Source organism: Condylostylus longicornis, unplaced genomic scaffold (genome assembly GCF_029603195.1).
Source record: "Condylostylus longicornis isolate FDR11 unplaced genomic scaffold, ASM2960319v2 ptg000018l, whole genome shotgun sequence".
In the NCBI taxonomy this organism is placed as follows: domain Eukaryota; kingdom Metazoa; phylum Arthropoda; class Insecta; order Diptera; family Dolichopodidae; genus Condylostylus; species Condylostylus longicornis.
In genome coordinates this window covers 10,615,193-10,636,685 of record NW_026577987.1, presented here as the reverse complement: position 1 = coordinate 10,636,685, position 21,493 = coordinate 10,615,193, and the positions used below count along the sequence as shown (strand labels likewise).

At 23.1% G+C, this 21,493-nt stretch overlaps 1 protein-coding gene across 1 annotated transcript in view; it reads left to right on the top strand.

The window, feature by feature from the left end:
- The first annotated feature begins 4,600 nt into the window (after nt 1-4,600).
- Nucleotides 4,601-21,493, top strand: part of LOC129606358 (protein muscleblind) — a 43,666-nt gene continuing 26,773 nt past the window's right edge. The window contains exon 1 of the mRNA XM_055516657.1: nt 4,601-5,571. Within this exon, the coding sequence (XP_055372632.1) occupies nt 5,383-5,571 (189 nt within the window). The 5' untranslated portion in view covers nt 4,601-5,382. The remainder of the gene's footprint in view (nt 5,572-21,493) is intronic.

The following is a 21,493-nucleotide window of genomic DNA, read 5'->3' as shown; positions in this document are numbered from 1 at the left end:
GCTAAATTTGATTGCTGTACCTTAAATATTCTCTGTTAAAATATGTATTGTTGAAGTTAAAGTGAATACTCACTAGAAGATTAAATGAATTGTAGATTTATGGATTTGACTGCTTAAGAGAACCAAGTGTAGCCCCCTCACGCTTCCGCATATAATATCCTTGTTCCAAGTATGAAGCTGGAGATGTTCCCAAGGGAGTTGGACAACAGTTCCCGAATGCTTGCATAGGAAACCATGTCCAAAATAATTGGATGGTCAGATGATATGTTAAGAAGCTATATGATAACAAATTTTTTTCACATAACGCTATTCACCTATTTGAAATTTCATTAATGTGGTTCAGATACGTTTTGAGGTACAGCCAATTTTTCAAATTGCACAAAAGATTTCCTTAGCTTTTACCTTAGCCATTACCTTAGCTACTTTTTACAAAAGAATAATCTATCTCAGATTACTATAGGCACTCTTAATTTACTGGTAATGTCGCACCAAAATCGTTTACCTTTTTTTTTCGCTGGGTTAAATGTTTCTCCCTTATACATATATTTGCTTACGTGAAATTTCAATATTATAACTTCTCTAATTCCTGAGATATAGTCAAAAAACTTTTGAAATTGTATGGCAGTATTTCAGATACTGCCTCGGTCACATTCTATTAAAATAGTATTCTGACAGTTGCTACAACAAACGAGACGGATAATCTAGACCTATATCTTGTAGGTATAAATATGGTAACATTTTTTTGAGGCTAACAAACCGCAAATTTACATTTTGATTCCTTTTTTCTTGATTTAGTAAGATATTAACTTCGGAGATGGTTACAAACTGTTCTTGACAGTGACAATCCTGCTCTGATCGTCATTGCAATGCGATACGTATATTAAAAGGAGTTTATTATAAAGCTTTAGTACTCATTTTTTTTAAGGTGAACGAATTTCATGCTCGTGTATAGGTTTGACAAAATAGAATAATTTTTTGCACAAATCGTATATTTACATAGTTACATGGTGATCTACTCTAATATAAAACAAAAAGAAACTTAAAATAATTTTATCTTAAATGTCGTTCGTATTGTTATGAACAAAGAACTTATATTTATCAGTTGCATTTGTGTTCAAATATGTATATATCTACATACATATGTATGTATCACATACATACCTATCAATAAAAAAGAAAACTGAAAATTCTATTTTAAAACCTCATATTACAGTTAATAACACTTAATTAAGCTTTTCATTGCTTTTTGATAAAAGTTACGTACTTAGTACCTACCTACTATTATTTAACAGTAAAATCAATAGTTTCATTTTCTTTCACATAACAATATGCATACATATATACCTATACATGTACTTATAGTTGATTTTACATAAAATTACTGTATTCATATGCCTATGTTATTGGTAATAAAGCTCATAATGGTGACGTATAGCTATTTACCATATTGTAAACTTTTACCACCCTATTAAAATGGTTTTAAAAAATTACAATAAAAATATATTATAGGTACTTACACACTTACATGCTTAGTTGTAATATTAATGAGTGAATTGATTTCTGTAGTTATTATACAAAATTCTTTTACAGTACACTTTTATTATAATCAATTATTGATTTGACGGCTTTATAATATTGTAGATCGAAACATCACTATACTCAGGGTCTTAAAAACTATCATCCACATAAGCTAAGCTACAATATTTTCAAATGCATATTGACAATAATATTAGCTATAACTTTTATACTACTTAGAATTTAATTATGTATCTAACAAAACTAAAATATTTTCATTATTTTGTAGTAAAACTGATGTTTAATAAAATTATTTTTCTACATTGTGTTTATAACAAGCAGTGCTAATTTTAACTGTAGCTTGAAATTGTTCGTCTATAACTTGAATTTTTATTTCACGATTTTATCCTACTGTTGCATATTATGTACTCGTATATGTTGGTATAAAATTCTAAAATATAATTAGAATCGATATAAGCATAGGTAATGAGTAAATTACGAACCGTATTTACGAGAAATGTTATTTTGAGAATATTCATTTTTATACAAAAAGCTGCAAAGTTTATTTAAAATATTAAAAATGTGAAAATGCACTTATTTAGCCACACGAAGCCGTTAACATGTTGACAACATATTGAATGCTCATTTTTAAACTATTTTACTTACGGTTGTAATACTTACGCAGGTATAGCATGGTGTGAGAATAAAAAAATTTCGCTTGAAGAGAGCATTGCTCAAAAATCCCCTCTACAAAATTATTTTGAGGCAAAGTGAGTGCAAAATGAGAGGCATAAGAAATTTTGAGATGTTCTGTGGTTCATCAGCATGACTGCTAACAATTTATGATTACGTAAACTATATTATTACGTACAATAACAGTATTTGTTTTTATTTAATATGCAGTAGTATTGCACGTCTAATTTTACTACAGTTAATCTGATTTAATCGCCAAAAAGAATTCAAATATACAAAAATAAACTTGAAAAAATTAAACATCTATAATTTAGTATTCTTTGATTTTTAGTTAAAATTAAAAAATACAAAATGAAGCTTTTAATTAGACAAAATGTAGACATGTACATACATAAGTATGTATGTAAATTTGATTTACAACCGCTTTTATTTAAAAAAACAAAAATTATTCTTTGATCATTTGAAATTATAAATTATGACTTATAACCAAACATACATACTACAGCTACACATTCGTATAAAAGTTGTTAAATACTAAATATTTATGCTTAATACCTTACTTGTATATATATATATATATATATATATATATATATATATATATATATATATATATATATATATATATATATATATATATATATATATATATATATATATATATATATATATATGTGTATATATATTAGATCAAATAGATAATTTTTAATTAGAATTATAAAGGTTTGCTGTTGGTCTTTTAATTTTACTTTGTATCTAGATTTATAGCTTTATATAAAATTTATCTTGCTTTTTTTCAGCAGGTACAAAAAAATAATTTGTCTTTCTTTATTAACAAAATAATATTTGTATGTATGTATCTTATAACTAACATAATTAACTACAACATAAAATTGTATTCTAATTTAAAAACAAAGCAAAAAAAAAAAACTATACTTTAAATATAAAAATTTTTTATATATTTTCAGATTTTTCGGCCGCTTCCCCATTCCTCAGCCGCTTTTAGCTTTTTTGCCATTCAACACCTCTATTTTTGTTTTTGTACTTTTTGAATGTATTTTGATATAAAACAAAAAAAAATAATCCAATGTTTTTTTTTTAATCATTAATCCACAATATTAGGAAACAAGAAATAAACACAAACAAATAAAAAATTGCTTGCTATCCTTTCTACCTACTACTGCTAAAAAAATTCTACAAACAAAATATGAACTTGAAAAAAAATCATCTGCAAAATAAATAAAATTTTTAAAAAATTTTAAAACTTAAAAAAGATATAAAGATAAAACAAAGTTTATACAAAAAAAAAAGGAAAAAAGAAAAACTTAAAAATAATTTTTTTCTCTCATTTTTAATAATTTACACTTAAAAATCAACCTTTTTTAAAACTCGCATCAAACATAAAATTTTTGAATAGGAAAAAAAAAAACAAAACAATTTTGTTATTTGAAATTTAAAAATCATAAAGAAAACAAAAAATAATTATAACGCGCGCGTTACCTTTGCTCTATCTGTCAAAAGAAAAGAACAAAAAATTCAAGTCCTAAAAAAATTTACATTCAATTTTTACTATATTAAAAAAAGTGCGATTTCTAATAAGATTTAATCAAGAAAAACAAAACAAAAAAAAAAATAATTTTCTAGTCGTTTTAATTTGCCATATTTAATAAATACAAAAAAAATCTAAAAATATTAATAAAATAAAAAAGAGTAATAATTTGTTCTAAAATTTAAAAAAAAAATAACAAGAAAATATTTTGGTGATAAAAAAATCTTTTAAGAAAAAATTTTTCAAAAAAAAAAATTTTTTTCTTCTGCGCATCAAAACAAAAAAAAAATAAATAAAAAATATTCAACAGTCTGTCGTCAGGGAAATTCCGCAGTATATTGCAGAGCCTCCTGTTGTGAAAAATTCAAAATTTAAGTGAACTTTTTTATTTTTACAAAAACAAAAATAAATTGTATAAAAAATTTTCAAATTTATTTTTTTTTTTTTTTCGAAAAATTGTATTCAAAACAATAAAACTCGCAGCTTTTCTTATTAGTTAAGCACTTAATTAAATTAATCAATATTTAAAATTAAAGGAGAGACTTTAATTAATAAAATCCATGAGTAAAATTTAATTTTAAGTTTTTGGAAATAAAAAAGCGCAGCAGCACGCATACATCGATTCGAAAAATTTTGTGATATTGTAAAACAAAAATATAAGAAAAATACAAAAAAATTTAAACAAAAAAAAAAATCAAAAAACAAGAAAATTTCAAAAAAAAAAATTTGACGCAAGAAAAATTTTATTTTCTTTCTTAGATTTATTTTCTGAAAAAATTGTTTTTTTTTTTTTTATTAAAAATATAAAGAAGAAAATCAAGAAAAAGCAAAAACTAAAAAAATAAAATAAAATTCAACCTTGTTTCCTTATATATTTTAAATATAGTAAATAATAATAAATCTAAAAATTATACATATACAAAAAAAAAAAAAGAAAAAAAAATTTAATCTAAAATTAAAACTAAAAAAATTCTTAAGAAAAAAAATTTTTAATAGAAAATTTAAAAATTGTAAAGTAAGCGGCGTTTTTTTCAAAATAATTTGTTTTTAATATTTTGGTTTTGTTTATAAGTTCTCTGTGAGTTCATTTTTTAATGTGAAAACCTACATATAAGATCTTTTGTGTGAATAGGAAAAAAAAACGAAAATTTACCACATAAAAACTCATGTAAATGCATATAAATAAAAAAAAAATAAAAACTTTTAATATTTTAATTTAAAAATAAAGAAATTTTAAATAAAAAATAAAAATTTATAAAAAAAAAAGGTTTGCACTTACAAATTATAAAATTTAGAAGAAAATTACATGTAGAAAATATTAAAATTATAAAAAATCCTAAATTAATAAAAAAGAAAAGGAATTTCAAACTTTTTTCTAGAATAATAAATTTTGTAGATATCATAAATAAAATAAAATAAAATAAAAAAATATTTACTAGTTTTACAAAACTAATATAGAAAAAAAAAACAAATAATAGTTAATTTAAAAAAATAAAAATTAAAGAAAACAAAAAAGGAAACCATCCCATTTTAGTTAAAAAAAAATAAAGAATAATATAAGCCCAAATTAAAAATAAAAATAAAATCAGGATAAACTTACAAATAAAAAATAAAATAATATAAAAATGGCGGCAATGATGAATATGAATAATTTATTAAATGGCAAAGATTCACGCTGGTTACAATTAGAAGTATGCAGAGAATTTCAAAGAAATAAATGCTCTCGACAGGATACCGAATGTAAATTTGCTCATCCACCGGCGAATGTAGAAGTCCAAAATGGTAAAGTTACAGCATGTTACGACAGCATTAAGGTAAGTTTATAGTTTACTTATGTACAAAAAAAATTGTATAATAATAAAAACTCTTATAAGATATTGAAGGGTTTTTGGTTTTTTAAAAACTTTGATTCATGCAATTTTCATATTAATAAATTATAAAATTATTTTTCATACAATTGACTAAAATATCAAATGAATTTTAAATTCATAAGTATTTGAATGTTATGAACAAGCATACATGAAAATTTCCAATTGAAAAAATTTATTATTAGTCTAAATGTTTCTTATTTATTTTTCATATTTGAAGTATAACTCAAAGCCTTACAAAGTATTCTGAATTTATTCTTATAATTTGAAAAGTTTAATTATTAATAAAGCTAATACAATGTGACCTGAAGGTGTTTTAAATACCAGTATTGTATAGTATGGTTACAACAATATACATATACCAAAAAGCTACATACATATGCACATAACGTAAATGCTTAACAAGTATTTAAATAAATTGTACACACTCTATATGCGTACTAAATTAATTTACTAAAAACAAGAGCAAATTGTAAAAATCAAATTTTATTCAAAGAATTTTGAATAAATATTCTGACTTCAAAAATTAAAGTAATAGTATATAATTACTAAATTCAACAAGTAATGTGTAAGCTGAATCGTATGTTCAAACAGTATTACTACAATTTGGAAGTCAGAGATACTTATTAATTATATTATATTAGTTGATTGCTTATATATTTACATAAAACAAACTTAATCGCACTCAATATCCTGCAATATTGAAAATTTATTTATAAGTAATTATTGCCGTTGTCTAACTTAAAAGTTTTTCCTTTAACTTTTAGAGAAATAAAGTATATTATTGCTTATATGGTGCTTTTTGAAATTAAATTTTTAATATTAACAAACACTGAATTTATCCTTGATTGCCCATTTTGCTTGCTATACTGAAGTAGAGCTACTATGCATTTGAACCCGAGTTACTTCCGTTATATATTAATGTTAACGTTGTTAATAAATTTAAATCATTTATTGCTCAAATATTACATAAGTAATTCAGCAATTAAAACTGATAGGCTGAATATGAAATAGCTAATACAGCTACATGACAGTCAACATAAAGTTTTAATTAAATTAGCTACATATAAATATTTTTAAATTTTTAAATTTTTTATAAGAAAAAACTCAAATAATTAGTAATGCTATGCTAAGAAAAGTAGTAGCCCTCAAATCGTAAACATTTGTAATTAGGAGAAACGCTAATTGAGGTTGCATTTTAGGTATTTCAAAAATAATATTGGTATTACTTATAGTATTCTAATTTATAGTTATAAGTAAGTATTTAATAAAAAAATTGCACAACGTTAAAACGTAATGCGGCTTCATTTGTGTGGATTTACTAATTTTACCTTTAAAACTAAGTCGTTTTCATTAGAATTTAAGTAATTACAATGATGCCGTATTATTTATAATAGTACGCACTCGAAATAGCTGTAATTGTAATTGATTATATTATTATTGAAGTTATATGCCAGAAATGGTAGGAAGCATAAGCACTATTTCACAAAAATACTGACTTGTACGAAATTTCATGGATTAAGTACAATAATTTTGAAAAGTTTGTAATACTCTACTTTTTACTGAAACTGTTGGTACATACGTGTATATTTCGCAGTGAAATAATATTATTTTTCATGAATACAGGGTGTTTCGTATAAGGTGTCAAATAACTTCAAAGATAGTTCTTTGATCAATATCCAACAAAAAATAGTAGGGGGTAGCAGCCTGTTGGAAAAAAAAATACCAGATCTTTCGTGCATACAAATAAAGGCTTATAACTTTGGAACCATGCGACATAGAGTAATCATCGGTAGCTTATTTTATAAGTGATTGATTGCTCTTTATGTTCGGTCTTACAATCAATTAGATTTCAGCTATATCGTTTGAAATATTGGTCGTCAGAACTAGAATTTTTGCTTTTTTTTTGAAATATTTTTATAAAAAACTCGAAGTTTCTCGAAAATTCGGGTTATTATTTGTGTATAGCGTTTCTTATTTGAACGTATTGAAAATTTCCTATATATATTGCAATTTTATTAAAAAAATAATTATATCGCGAAAAAATCAAGATTGTATTTTTTTATAAATAAAAAAAAAAAGCTACTTTTTTAAAATTAAAAGTAATATTACATTTAAGGTACAATTAAATCTTATGTAATATTAAAATTCATAAAAAATTGTACAATATTTCGGCCCTTGAAGTTTGAGTACATGCATTACATACAAACGTACTTATATTAAAATATAAAAATCTAATAAAATTTGAAAAGTATTTGAAACATAAAATGTAGGTACCTTTTTAAAAATTTTTAATAATTATTAATGTATGCGAGAAAAACTAATATAATTACATAGTGGCCAACTCCAAACCCAATTAAAAAATTTTCGCTCGAGTATATGTATATTATTAAGTATTATATGTACATATACATCATAACACACAATGACTTATATAAACATAAAATACACCAGCATTTTATATAAATTCATGATATTATCAAAATTCTAAAAAAAGAATTTTATTTCAAATATTTTGTAATTTATTATAGACACACCACCATAACATAATTTTAATGTAATATTTTTTGCACTGAAAAAAAAAAATATTTTTTCAAAATATGTTTTGTACTAATTGAAATGTCTCTATATAAAATAATTACAAAAATATCTAGATACATTTAAATAATTATTTAATTTTCGCACAAAAATCTATTATTTATTAGTTCCAATTTTTTTTATATTTTCATATATTTTTGAAATTTAAAATAAGAAAATATTTTATAGTAGGAAAGTACATATTAGTTTGTATATATATACATATACATATGTGTATGTAAAGATTGTATACTGTTATATTAAAATAGTTTTATGTATTCCATTTGGTGTTTTTATTTGTTTGTTTACTTTAAGCAAAATGAAAAAAAAGTCTATAATATTTAAACTTTAAAATATAATAATTTATAAACATACTTACATACATACAATACGAAATGTGTTCCATGTACACAATTACATACACATATATAGAACATTTTGTAATACATAATAAGAATCTAAAACTATATATAAACAAAATTATTGAATGAATATGCACAGGGGCACGTACATTTCAATATACAGGATGATTCAGTGAAGAGTACAATATTATATATTATTGTTTAGGGCATCAAAAATGGTTAAAATTTTTTTTATGGTTAAAATTTCAAAATTCAACGGTTTACGCGAGATACAGGGATTTTAACGAATTTTCAGGAAATTTTTACGTGGAAAGGCTTCTTTGCTTATAACTTTCTTTGTGAACAAAATAAAGGCTTCAACTGAACAGTTTCTGAAAGAATTAGTAAAGAACTTGAAAGCAACATATTACTGAATCACCCTGTATACATATAAGTATTTCATAAATCTTATAAGTTTACAGAATTACTACTGTTCGTGCCACATTGAGAATTTTAAACAAATTTAATTTTTAATATGAATATATTTCTATATATGTAAACGTTTATAACATTATAGGCACTTATGTATACATCTATAGTATTCTAATTCTAAAAGAAAAAATTATTATTTAAAAATTGCAACAAATATTTTTTAAAATTACGTCAGCAAATCAAAAATATGTATTTCAACTTATTTATTAATTTTTAAATAATTTTCAAGAATATTTTTCATGTATAGTAGAGAAATAGGATTTTCAGAAAAAAGAATATTTTTTCTATAATTCTAAAATTAAATTCATTAAAATTTCAATATATGTAACAATAATGTATGTATATATGTATATATATATAGCTAGTTATATTACAATTTATATATTAAGCATTTTGAAAATATTGTACGTATACGTTGTCAATTAAATCACAAATGTTTCACATAAACTATCAGAAAATAGCATTGAAATTTTTAAATTGATAATTTTAATATTTATAAATAAAATTAAAATTTTCTTATTTTTGTTTTGTTTATATAGGTCTGAATTTAAAATGAAAAATCATTTATAGTAACTAATAAGTATAGGTACTTGTGAATTCATCCCAAATTATCAATATTCTATTTTATATTAGAAAATTTGCGTTCTTGATTAAGCATAAGTGCGACAAATTCGAAATTTCGAATTAATTAAATTGTAATCAGAACTATGTCATATAAAAGCACAAAATTTTCTGCAAAATGTATTAGAAAATTGGTGACAAAACATAGATTTCCAAAATTTAGAATGAAAATTTCTTTCCATATCAAAATATCAGTATTGGTTTTTTAGGGATTCGCGATTTTTTACACAGCTTGTTTTAAAAAACAAGAAAATTTTTTGTACAGTAAAAAATTTTTAAATTCTTACGTATATGTATGCAGATATATATATGTATACAAATTACCTAAGTACTTATATACTCAGTGTTATAATTTTTCCAGTATAGATGAAATATTCTTATGACTAAAGTGTTCATTTAATTAACACTATATATAATGTATTTAAATAAACTTAACCGGATCGTTATTAATTAACATCGGTGTTAATTAACATGACGTGTACAATTTATTTTCAAGGAAAAAATACCACTTTCATTACCAGACATTGTGGTATTCGTCTCTAAAACAAAAAAAAAAAATTGTACATATACATTCATGTATATATGTATGTACATTCAACTTCAAAAATCCCATACTTAAGTTTTCTTTGTAATACAGAGATTTTTTAATAAGTATAACTATATTTGAGTGAAAAAATTGAGAGAAATATATGTAAGTACTTGCTTTTGTAAAATTACGAACTCGATACTCATTAATTAACGTTTACAATCTAAAAATCTTTTGAATATTAAAGAAATTTTATATCGATGAAGAAAATCATAAACAACTCATTTAAAGTTTTGAGAAAATAAATAGTGAATGGAAACTTCAAATTTTGAATGCAATTTTCTGCTAAATGAAAATTTAAAAATCATTCATACTTTATAAAACGTTCTAGTAAGTAAATCAAACACTTATACATAATAATTATTGTTTGAAAATTTTTAATTAAACCAAGTCAACTTGATTATTTAAGTTGCTAATTGAATTAATCTAGCACAGCAAATTTTTCACGTATTTGCCTTATTTCTGCGTTCATATTTGCACTTTGCAAATAAATCTCAATGCCAAATCTACCAAATAATTCTAACCATGCAATATTATCAAAATTTTCTCAATTATATTGTTTAACCATTTCGCAGGTTTTTATTAATCTTTGCATATAAATGACATTGATAAAATCATAATGGTTTAAATAAAGTTATATATTTCTAAATTTTGGAAGTTCGTTTCGATAATCAGGCGTCAATGTGACAATTCTCTAAAAAGAAACTGTATGTACTATGTATGAGGATTCAATATCCTAAAATAGATTGTAGTGAAAATCTCGTAACGAACTTAAAAAAAAAAGTCAAAAATTTTCAATAAGCAGATTTGAAAGTAAAAACGTTTACGGTCCGGTCCGAAAGTGTTAAATTATTCGTAATTAAAAGCATTACAAATTACAAATACCCTATATAAAATCTACATTATCCTTATACATCTCTTTTTACCATTCTAACATGAATATGATAAACTCAAATCAAAAGAAATATATTTTTTATTATGCAACCTATTAATGTCAGAAACAACTATATATTTACATGTTGCTTCCGTAATAATATTCTTATAATTGGTACGAAAATAAATTTGCATTAGTGATAACGTAATTAGTGAATTTTGAATTCAACAAAACTTTGATCCACAATTTCTATTTTATAACTATATTATTTTGTAAATCTACCAAAACCCTACCAAAATTACCGTTATTTTACAATTATAGTTACCTATTTTCCTTTATATATATCATAACTATGATAATTTTGTATTCAATACCAAAATTCCAACACTTTTCGAGAGAGAAAAACTGTTTTTTTATTTTTATTATTTTATTTTACGTATAAGTACATAAATGTGTATGTATATATTAACATATCTACATAAATATGTTTAAGTGTTACTAATAATTCAATTATTTAAGCAATTTTAGTTTTGGTCAAACAACAAAACGGTATAAACATTAAAATTTTAAAAATTCATAACAAATCTATTACAAATTCTGATATTGTTCAAAAATAATCTAATCAAAAAGTATACTTTTCCTCTCGAATTGACTTTTTATATATATATAGAAATTGCATATATAAATATTATATAATATATGTATCTACATAATTTGTCTATATATCCAAGCATTTGAAGAGAATAAATGGAAAATAATAATAATCAAATTCATATCCTGTATTTATCCTTTCATATATCAATTTACGAATAGGAATGAAACTTTTTAAATTCTATTAATGGAATCTATATAGATTATAATGAAATAGAAATCCCAAATCCTTATACTGTGGTAAATGTATACGAATGTATAATCAATTATTAATGTAGAATTTAATATGTATATATATTTTATTTTGTATACAAAGTGTCTAACATTTTAATGGTGCTCCCGAAATAATTTAATAGAATTCTATGATTTTTCCGAGATTTTTGTTACATAAATATTAGGATTCAGAAAAAGGAAAAAAAAAATGTTTGACTTTGCTAGAAAAAAAATTTTTATAAGGTTTGAAATAGATTTTCAAGAATGGTTATACGTGTCATATCTCCTAAGTTATTGGAGAAAGTACTAAATCACGCTTTTCAAGAGTACAAATTCAAATCAAATTATTATACTTGGGAAGGACGACTAAAACTGGAAAAGTTCCTTTACTATTTTTCGCCTGTTTAGATTCTTTCCATTGTCATGCTTCATAAACTTCATTGAGTTTCGGACAGCTTGTATACGTATAAAAATTTTCAATGTAATCTAAATGAAATATTATATAACGTGACGGTACTAACTACATGCATATAAAAATCTAAATGAATTTTTGATATTTTTCTACTTTTATCTTTTTTTTAATACTTGAGATTTTTAATCCTTTGCTCGTTCAATTACTCTATCACTTCCTTTTGATAACTATTCATCGGCTGGAAATTTGCTTTAAAAAAAAAATGAAAAATAATAATAAAAAAACAAAAAAAAAACAAAATTATTTGAAAACTTTCATAGTGTGGCAGAGGAGAGGGTGCAAGTATAAAAAATTGTAATTTTGTTGGCTTTATATTTCAATTTTTTTTTTTTGATTTTATACGTTTTTCTAAAAAGTTAAACGGGTAACAACTCATATACATTTTAACGAAAAACAAAAATAAATCAAAAGAACAAAAGGAAAAGAAAAAAAAAAATTAAAACTCGTTTATTAAAAAAGATTTTTTTTTTCGTTTTGCCCATTCAAAGTTATACAAAATCAAAAATATCCTTACATACACATATGCACATATGTGTAATTTTTGTATAGAAATGCCCATTTAATAAAATATAAAAAAAAAAATAGAAAAATCCTTATATTACTTTTAAAAGTTATAATTTTAATATTCGACCTTTGCAGAACAAAATTGAAAAGAATAGAAAAAAAAAATTGTTTCTAATGGATTAAGGGCTCTTGTTTATTCGAAAATTAAAATTTAAATAATATTTTTTTAATTCATTTTTCAAAAATGTAAAAAAATAAAAGCATTAATGAATGATTTTTATTACAATTTTGTTCTAATTTGCGAGAATTACTCTCTATATATTTAAAGCTTTGTAAGCTGACCAGCAATTAAAACAATATTTATTCATACCGACATACCTGCTTATATACAAAGCTATTTTAGGAGGATACTTACGGCGTACATATGTACGCGTATGGCACATAAATGAATTTTATTAAATGCGGTGAACAGTTTTTCTTTTTTAATTCATGTCACTTTTCGTGTTCATTTGACCATTTATGTATAAAATGCATCTTCATTCAATTAATAAATTCAAATTATCAAAAACTAAACTCTAAGTACGCATTAGTATTATTAGTGAATGGAAAATGAAAAAAGAAAAAAAATTTATAATTCACTCTTTTTCCAAATCTGTAACATTTATGGTTCTTTAATTTATGCATTTAGAATAAAAAGTTTTTTTTTACAAAATTTAATCATAATTAGTTGGAAATCTTTTCAATTAAAATGCATACGTAGTTAAATTCGTAAAAAAATTAAAAAATTGAAAAGTGGAAATAAAAAAAAAAATTAAAAATTCTCAAGTGCACACGTTAATTATTGGATTTGAATCGCATTTACGTAGATTTTGCAAATGAAAAAAGAAATAATAACAAAATAATATTGTATAAGATCAGCATATAGCCGACCGCGTATGTAGTATAAGTAAATATGATATTGATTTGAAATACGATTTGAAATATGAATTTGAATGATTTTATTCTATACTAGGATAAAATTTCAAGAAAAACGCTTAAGTATTTTAGCCGAATGCTGCAAAATTTCACCAACAAAATTGGAAAAAGGTTAATTTTCACAACAAGGTTTTAAAATCTTTATTTTGTTTAAATTCAATTAAGTTAAATTATCTCAAATCTTTAGGGCTTTGCGACTACAATTTTGATGCTAACATTATAATGTTTGTACCAAATATATAATCAACAGTTCTGAACAAATTACTATTATTATAGTTAAAATTAACCTTAAAAAATTAAATTTTTTAGTTGTTGTATTTTTGTTTAAAACTTTAGCGTAATTCATCCAAAAGTTTCAGTTGGTTATCAATTATTTCCACAAAATACTCAAAAGGTAAACAAATAATTCGACGTAAAACAGTTCAATTAAATGTGAAATAAAAGAATGTACAGAAAAATAGACAAATGGACAGGCAACCAATTCGCGTTTAATTAAAAATAATTAGGGTTTTTTAATTTCTCAAATGCCAGAAATTAACTATGCACTTACCATGCACTTCTATTAAAAATTCAACATGTAAAATTTTGTATAAGAAAGCAATACCCCCCTTATTATACGCGTTATGGTCATTAACAAAAAACCAAATAAAAAAAAAAATAAAATTGCGATTTACATTTTAATAATATTATTACACACATTTATGATTACATGTACTAATTATATAACATGTGAATTTGCATAATATTACATATACACATCAATACATACATTTGTACGCACTCGTTATAAACTTGTAAATGCATCAGTAATTAAACGAATACTTAACATAGCAGCAAAAAAAATGTATATATTTATAATGCTATTAATTTTCAATATTTAGTCATTTATTTTAAAGTTAATTATATAATTTTTATGTTATTTATTTTAGTAATTGTTGTGCATAAATAATATTGTTTATTTTTTAATTCAAATTCATTTAATTCAAATAATATTCATATACGAAATGATAACAATTTTAATAAAATTTATTTAAAATAAAAAATTCGTAACTGTTTGTGTAGTACTTATGTAAGTACTTACCAGTTCATTGGAATTATTTAAATAAACAGAATTTAAGAAGCGTAATTTATGTTTGTTGTATTGTAACTACACTTGTACAATACATTTTTTAAAGATTGAATGGAAGTTTAAGTTGAGGCAAAACATATTTCTTTTTACTTTAATTATAATTTCTTCGAAACCTCATTTTTATACTCGTACGAACGTATGTTCAAAGAATATACTAAATTTCCATTACTGTTAGTTACGCTAAAAAATAATTTATTGTCTAATGTATTATACAGAAATTATAGAAGCTATGGGGTATAATGAAATTAAATACCATTAAATTAAATTATTATAAAGGCTATTGTATTTATAATTGCTTAACTTCTTCTGGTAAATTCCATACGACTTTATTAGCTTTTTGTTTATAGCTCAAAAACTATTGAAGCTACAAAGCTGAAATTTTAAACAAACGAATTTGGTTATGTGGGTATCATTTTCAGTTCTTTCAAATGGTATGAGTTTATATGGGAACTGCCATATGTGTATAAAATAGCACTAGATATATAAAAAGCAAGATGTTGTATTAAACTGTATATGTCAATTATCTCCGACATTTATAAAATCATTTATTCGTTCGGGTATTACAGAGTTGATACAGTCAACTGGAATAGGTTATGGGAGTAATTAATTAATAAATTATTTGTCTTTATGTTCAATATATAAAATCGTTTTTAACCATTTAAAAGAAAATCTTGGTCATTAATATGACAAACTCTATTAATAAGGAATATTTTAGAAAAATTTTAATTAAAAGGCTCTTCTATATAAAAACCAATTGTAGGTGTATAAATGCAATACGTTTGAATTGAAGGCATTATCAAATTTTATAAATTGTAAAAAATTTGATTTACAACTAATTCGCCTAATCTATGAATAATTTTAAAATACTAAATAACCAAAGTGAAAAATATTTATAATTTTTTGACTATTTTAACAAGGTTATACACACAATCAAAAGTTTCAAAATTTTTAATCTAAAAACGCACATTACTTAGACCTTGCTCTTTTTTCTCTTAACATATTTTGTTTTAGAGATTCTTCTAAATATAACTCAAATTTTCATTAATTAAAAAGTTTGCATTAATTTTTTACAAAGAAAATTTCTTTAAAATTTCATAATATAAAAAGTTACTATGTAAATGCTAGTTATATGTATGTGTGTATATATATATCCATATACTTCATATATTCTACCATATTTTTCAAATTAAATTTGTAAAATTCAAGTAGATAGAGCTACACATTTACTTACATAAAACATAAAATTAATAAAATATAAAATTTTTTGATATTTATGGAACTGCATAAAATTAAATAATTTTATATTCTTGGAATACACAATGCATGGCCTTAAATAATTTATAAAAAGAGGAGGAAGGTTAACAATTTTTGTACGCGTATAATTGCAAATATTAAAAATTAAATTTAAAAAAATAAAAAGTTTCTTGTAGCACTTTCAATTTTTTTTTTTCTGTTGTTGTATTTTGTATAATTTTTAGGTTAACTGCAGTATACAAAGGAGAAAAACATTTCCTTAGGAAATTTTTGATATTCTTTTGATATTCTTTTCTTTAGGATAAATTTTCAATACTTCTACATGATTTTGTGTTGCAACTTGAATAAATGAATTTTTTTTTTGGTTTGTCAGTTTTGATTTTTATTCACCAATACATGCAAACCATTTTTCATTTGCCTTTTATTATTATCTATTTTTTTTTTTACTTATCGTTATATTATTAGTGCATGTAACATGGTAATAATGGTTTTCGATGAGGAAAGTTTTTTACGAACTACTCTACTGCAATTTTTCAAAAAAAAAAAAAAGGGAAAAGGAAAAAAAAATATTTGAATACAAAAGAAATTTTTCTTAAGTTTTTTTTTTTTTCTTTCTTTTGCTTGTCCATTTTATTTATTCTTTTTCCTTGCCATTAAAAGTACATAGTACCTTCATACATATACATAACTGAAGCATATGCCTATGTATATGTGTTAAATATGTGCATATTTTGCATATACCTACAAATATATATTATATATGTGTATATCGTATGTAAGTATGTCATAAAAAGATTTCATCTAAATTGCTTTCGTAATCTTCGTTTACTTAGTAGAAAGAAAAAAGAGGAAAAAAAAAACAGGAGAAAAAATAAATAAAAAGAACCTTGAGAAGAAGAAAAAGAAAATAAAAAAGAAATCATTTTTTTTTTTTAATTTTCATAAGGAAATTTTTTACCTTTAGGCCAAAACTTTTTAGTTGATATAAAATGGGATTTTCATATTCGAGCAAAAATAAAAAAAGAGACTTTTTTTTATTTTAATAAAATAGAAAAAAAAAATTTTTCTAAATTTTTTCGATAAATAAATTTTTGAACATTAAGTTAAGTTTTTTTCCGGAAATTTTTTTTTATTAGTGCACTCATTCTATTCAAATTTATTTTCTCTGAAATTGTGACTAAATTAAAACTATATGAAGTTTATTTTGTCACACATTAATAACGTATTCTGTTCAGTTCGCTCAATTAAATCAAATTAAATTTAATTAAATTATTTCATTACACACATATACATGAGTGTGAGTATTGTGTGCATCATGTAATATATTAATGCATAACAAATGTTTCTTATTAAACTTAATTGACATCTATATACACGTAATTATATCAACAAAAAAATTCTTTTAAAAATTATTCATAATTAATGAATTGAAAAATGTAAAAAGAATTATTAAAATATTAAAATACGAGATAATAAATTGAATACAAAGTAAAAATAACGTAAGAGATCACAGTTAATTAATTAAAATCTAATTTGTCAACTTCTAAAAGTTTTTCTCTAAATATAACTTATTGATATTGAGTTTTTATCTCGTAATTGAACATACAAATATGAGTTTGTGTATGTGTATGATTGCTATTAAATTCATGCATGTTAAATTATTAATTAAATTAGGTTTAATAAAAAAAAATTTTGTTCTAAAATTTGTATTTGTTTGACTGAGTAATTAAAAACAACAACAGAGAGTGTTCTAACCTTCGATTGATTAAAAATATTTTCGTAATAAATTTAAAATGTAAACTTTGAATTTTAAATTAAAATAAATTTCAAATTATTGAATTTATTTTAAATTTTAAAATCTGTCTTGTCTTAAATTTACTGTATATAAGGCTACTAAAAAAGTACCAAATTAAAACATTATTGAAATACAAAATTCAGAATTTAGAATTTTAGAATTTTTGTATTAATGAAAGGCCCCTTAAGTATTGTATTCTCCGGGCTATTAATTTTTGTAAGTGTAAGGGAAACTAGTTTGTTAAGTTGAGCATTTACATGGCAGAAGAGAGACACCTTTTTGAACGATTTTTTTTAATTCATTGAAGACAAAAGAATTAAATGTAAAATAATATTCGCAGCACTATATTTTCCTAAATAACTCTCCTAAACCAGATCAGATAGCATGATGAATCATATACTAAATTGAACCTTAATTGAAAATGTTGCTAGCTGTACTACAACTAGAGAAAGCTGCAATGTGAAAAGTAAAAATTTCAAATTTTTTGAATTTTAAAGTCATGTGATTTCGAAATCTGAACAGATTATACCTAATGTAAATATTCATGAAAAAGCCCTTCTAAGCATTATTGAATATAATTCAGATTCTAAAGATTCTGAATTATATTCAATAATGCGCCTGTCACACAAAGGCACGAAGTTATACTTAAAATGAAACTAAAAAAATCAATCGTATTGTTGCCATACAAAAGTTTTGTTTACTCATGAGAGCCTATTTAATGGTATATTGCAGCGTATTTTGATACGACACACCTTGTATAATTCAGAGAATAGTGTGTATAAGATTTGTAAACATAACTTCAAATTCATTTAACCCAATACATAAGATATACTTAACTGAATCAATTTTAATTATAATAAAATTATTTAAAACGATTTTGCAAAAGAAATTTTAAATATTTGTAGAGCTGTCGATTTAAAATTTTTCAACTGATTTTTGTTATTAATTGTTGTTTTTTGTTAATTCTAAAAATTACTGAACAATTAAAATTAAAGTAATAAAGACATTTTAAAAACTATTTTATGTGTACAATCTTTTAGCTCAGATACATGCTATAATCTTTTTAAGTACAGTAATCCCTCGCATAAAGTCACCCCATAATATAGAAAAATTTGATATACAAGAGAACTTAAAATTTTTAATACCATTTCGTTTCTAAAATTTTGACTATCATTTTAATTATTAATATCCTTAGCCTCAGAAATTTTCGGTTCCAAAAACAACTTTAAGCGTGGGATAACTGTATTCTAATTTTGGTGTTGATAAATTTCATTATAAGTTTATATTTTATCTTTTTTTGTAATTTTCTTTGATATTCTATACTGAAGTATAGTATAATAATTACTTAATTCTATTCTCATAAAAAATAAATTTAGCCCTTACCATATGAATTTTAAATTTGTTCATGTTTTCTAATCAAAATACGAAAGATCGTATAATTTCATTCGTAAAAGAGTTTGTATATTAATTGAATAATATTTGAATATTTTGATAAATTAACAAACAAACAAACAAATATACATATATATACTAGTATAATTTTTCTAAAAACTATAACCTTAGTAGACAAAAAAAAAAACAAAAGCAAAAAATGGAACAAAAAATTGTTGCAAATTAAACCATCATAACTATAAAAACCATAAAAATTTATTTCCAAAAATTAAGTTCAATTATTGTCAATAAAAGACGATAAATTTCATAGTTAATGTCGGATGATCGGGTCAAATACCGAACATTTTATGAAAACAACGCTTTCATATGCTTCACATCACAACGAAATAACTACGAAATATTCAAATTTATTTGCCATACAAAATTTTCATTTTTTTTACATTCATATAAAAGTTTTTTGTACCATGCTCTTCGAGCTCCATGTATGGAGATTTTTTTTTAAGTGAAAATAATAAAAAAAAGGAGAATCATTGTTAATTTTTTTTTTGGTTGATTTTCCCTTTTTTTCATTTTTTTGTAGCCTTGAATCAAATTTCATTTTAATTTTTCTCTTTTCTCTTTCTTTTTTTCCAAATAAATTCATATTCGTTTATTCATTTAATCAAACCGATTTGAAATTAAACAAAAAAAAAACTAGTCCCTCAGCTTTTCTTCTCACTTGGAATTTCGTCCCCCCCTCCCCCGACCCTAATACCGTTAATATTGACATACTTTAACCTTTCTCTCATATTTTTTTTTATTCTGCGTTCTATGGGTTGAAATGTTAACGATTTCCATTTTCCATTAAACCAGTATACATACATACATAACTAGTTGTATACGTATGAAATGTGTATAACGTATATATGGAGTTTTGAATCCACAAAGTAACGGATCTTGTTATAGGGCGGTGTAATTTTCTTGTTTTTTTAATTTATTTCACTTTACATATATTTGTAAATGAACACATATATGTATGTCTACATATACGTGTAATTCAAGTGAATAATGTGTGAATGCACGTCATGTTTATGTTGTGACTATGAGATGTATAAAAGTATGCATATGTACGTATGTATATGAATTTTAAAACAATAAAAATAAATAAATTGTAATCAGACTAATCGTTAATAAAAAGCACATTTTCTCCTTCATATACATAAATGTAAGTACAATACATTTTTTTTATATAATAGAGAAAATACAATCGATCCTTATTTCCCGACTTTTTAAAAATAATTAATAAAAAAAACCAAAAATTTTATACGCCGCTTTGAACCATGTTATTTCTATACAAGAGCAGGTATGAAAAAAAAATATGTTGCTTGGCAATCAAACATTTCGGAATTCTTTCGAATTTCGAAAAAGAAAAGTATCAGTAAGGGCTGAGACAAACATACAAGGTTTAGTTTTGCAATTGCTGCTTGATTAAAGAGTGGTTGCACGCCTATTTAACCAACTAAACTATTGCGTCATTTCAAATCGAAAGTGTTAAATAAAAATTGCAATCAGCATGTGCAAGCTTTTGAATATAAATCTACGGAATACAAATAAGCAACCAAAAGTTGCAAACCTACAAATTGCATGTCTATCTGAGCCCCAACGGCAAATGTATAGAGCTTTTATTCTTATAAAATTTGATCTTTATTCTTTAAATTTTGTATTCAGATGAATTGGAAAGTTCCAGCATTGTTAGTATTTTGAAACTTTTTCGAATTTAAAGTAAAACTAATTAATGGTAAAATATTTCCAAATTGTGTTAACAATTTTAGTTCTAATAGTAATTAATAATAAAGTGATCTATAATAAATATAAATAACAAAGTACTGCCTTAAATATTACAGTTTTATTTTTCCATTATTCATTCGGAATCGGCTCATAAAGAGTTAAAAATTTTTGTAGTTTTTAATCACCATTAAAATTAAAATTTTTGCCACGTTTAAAGGAATTATA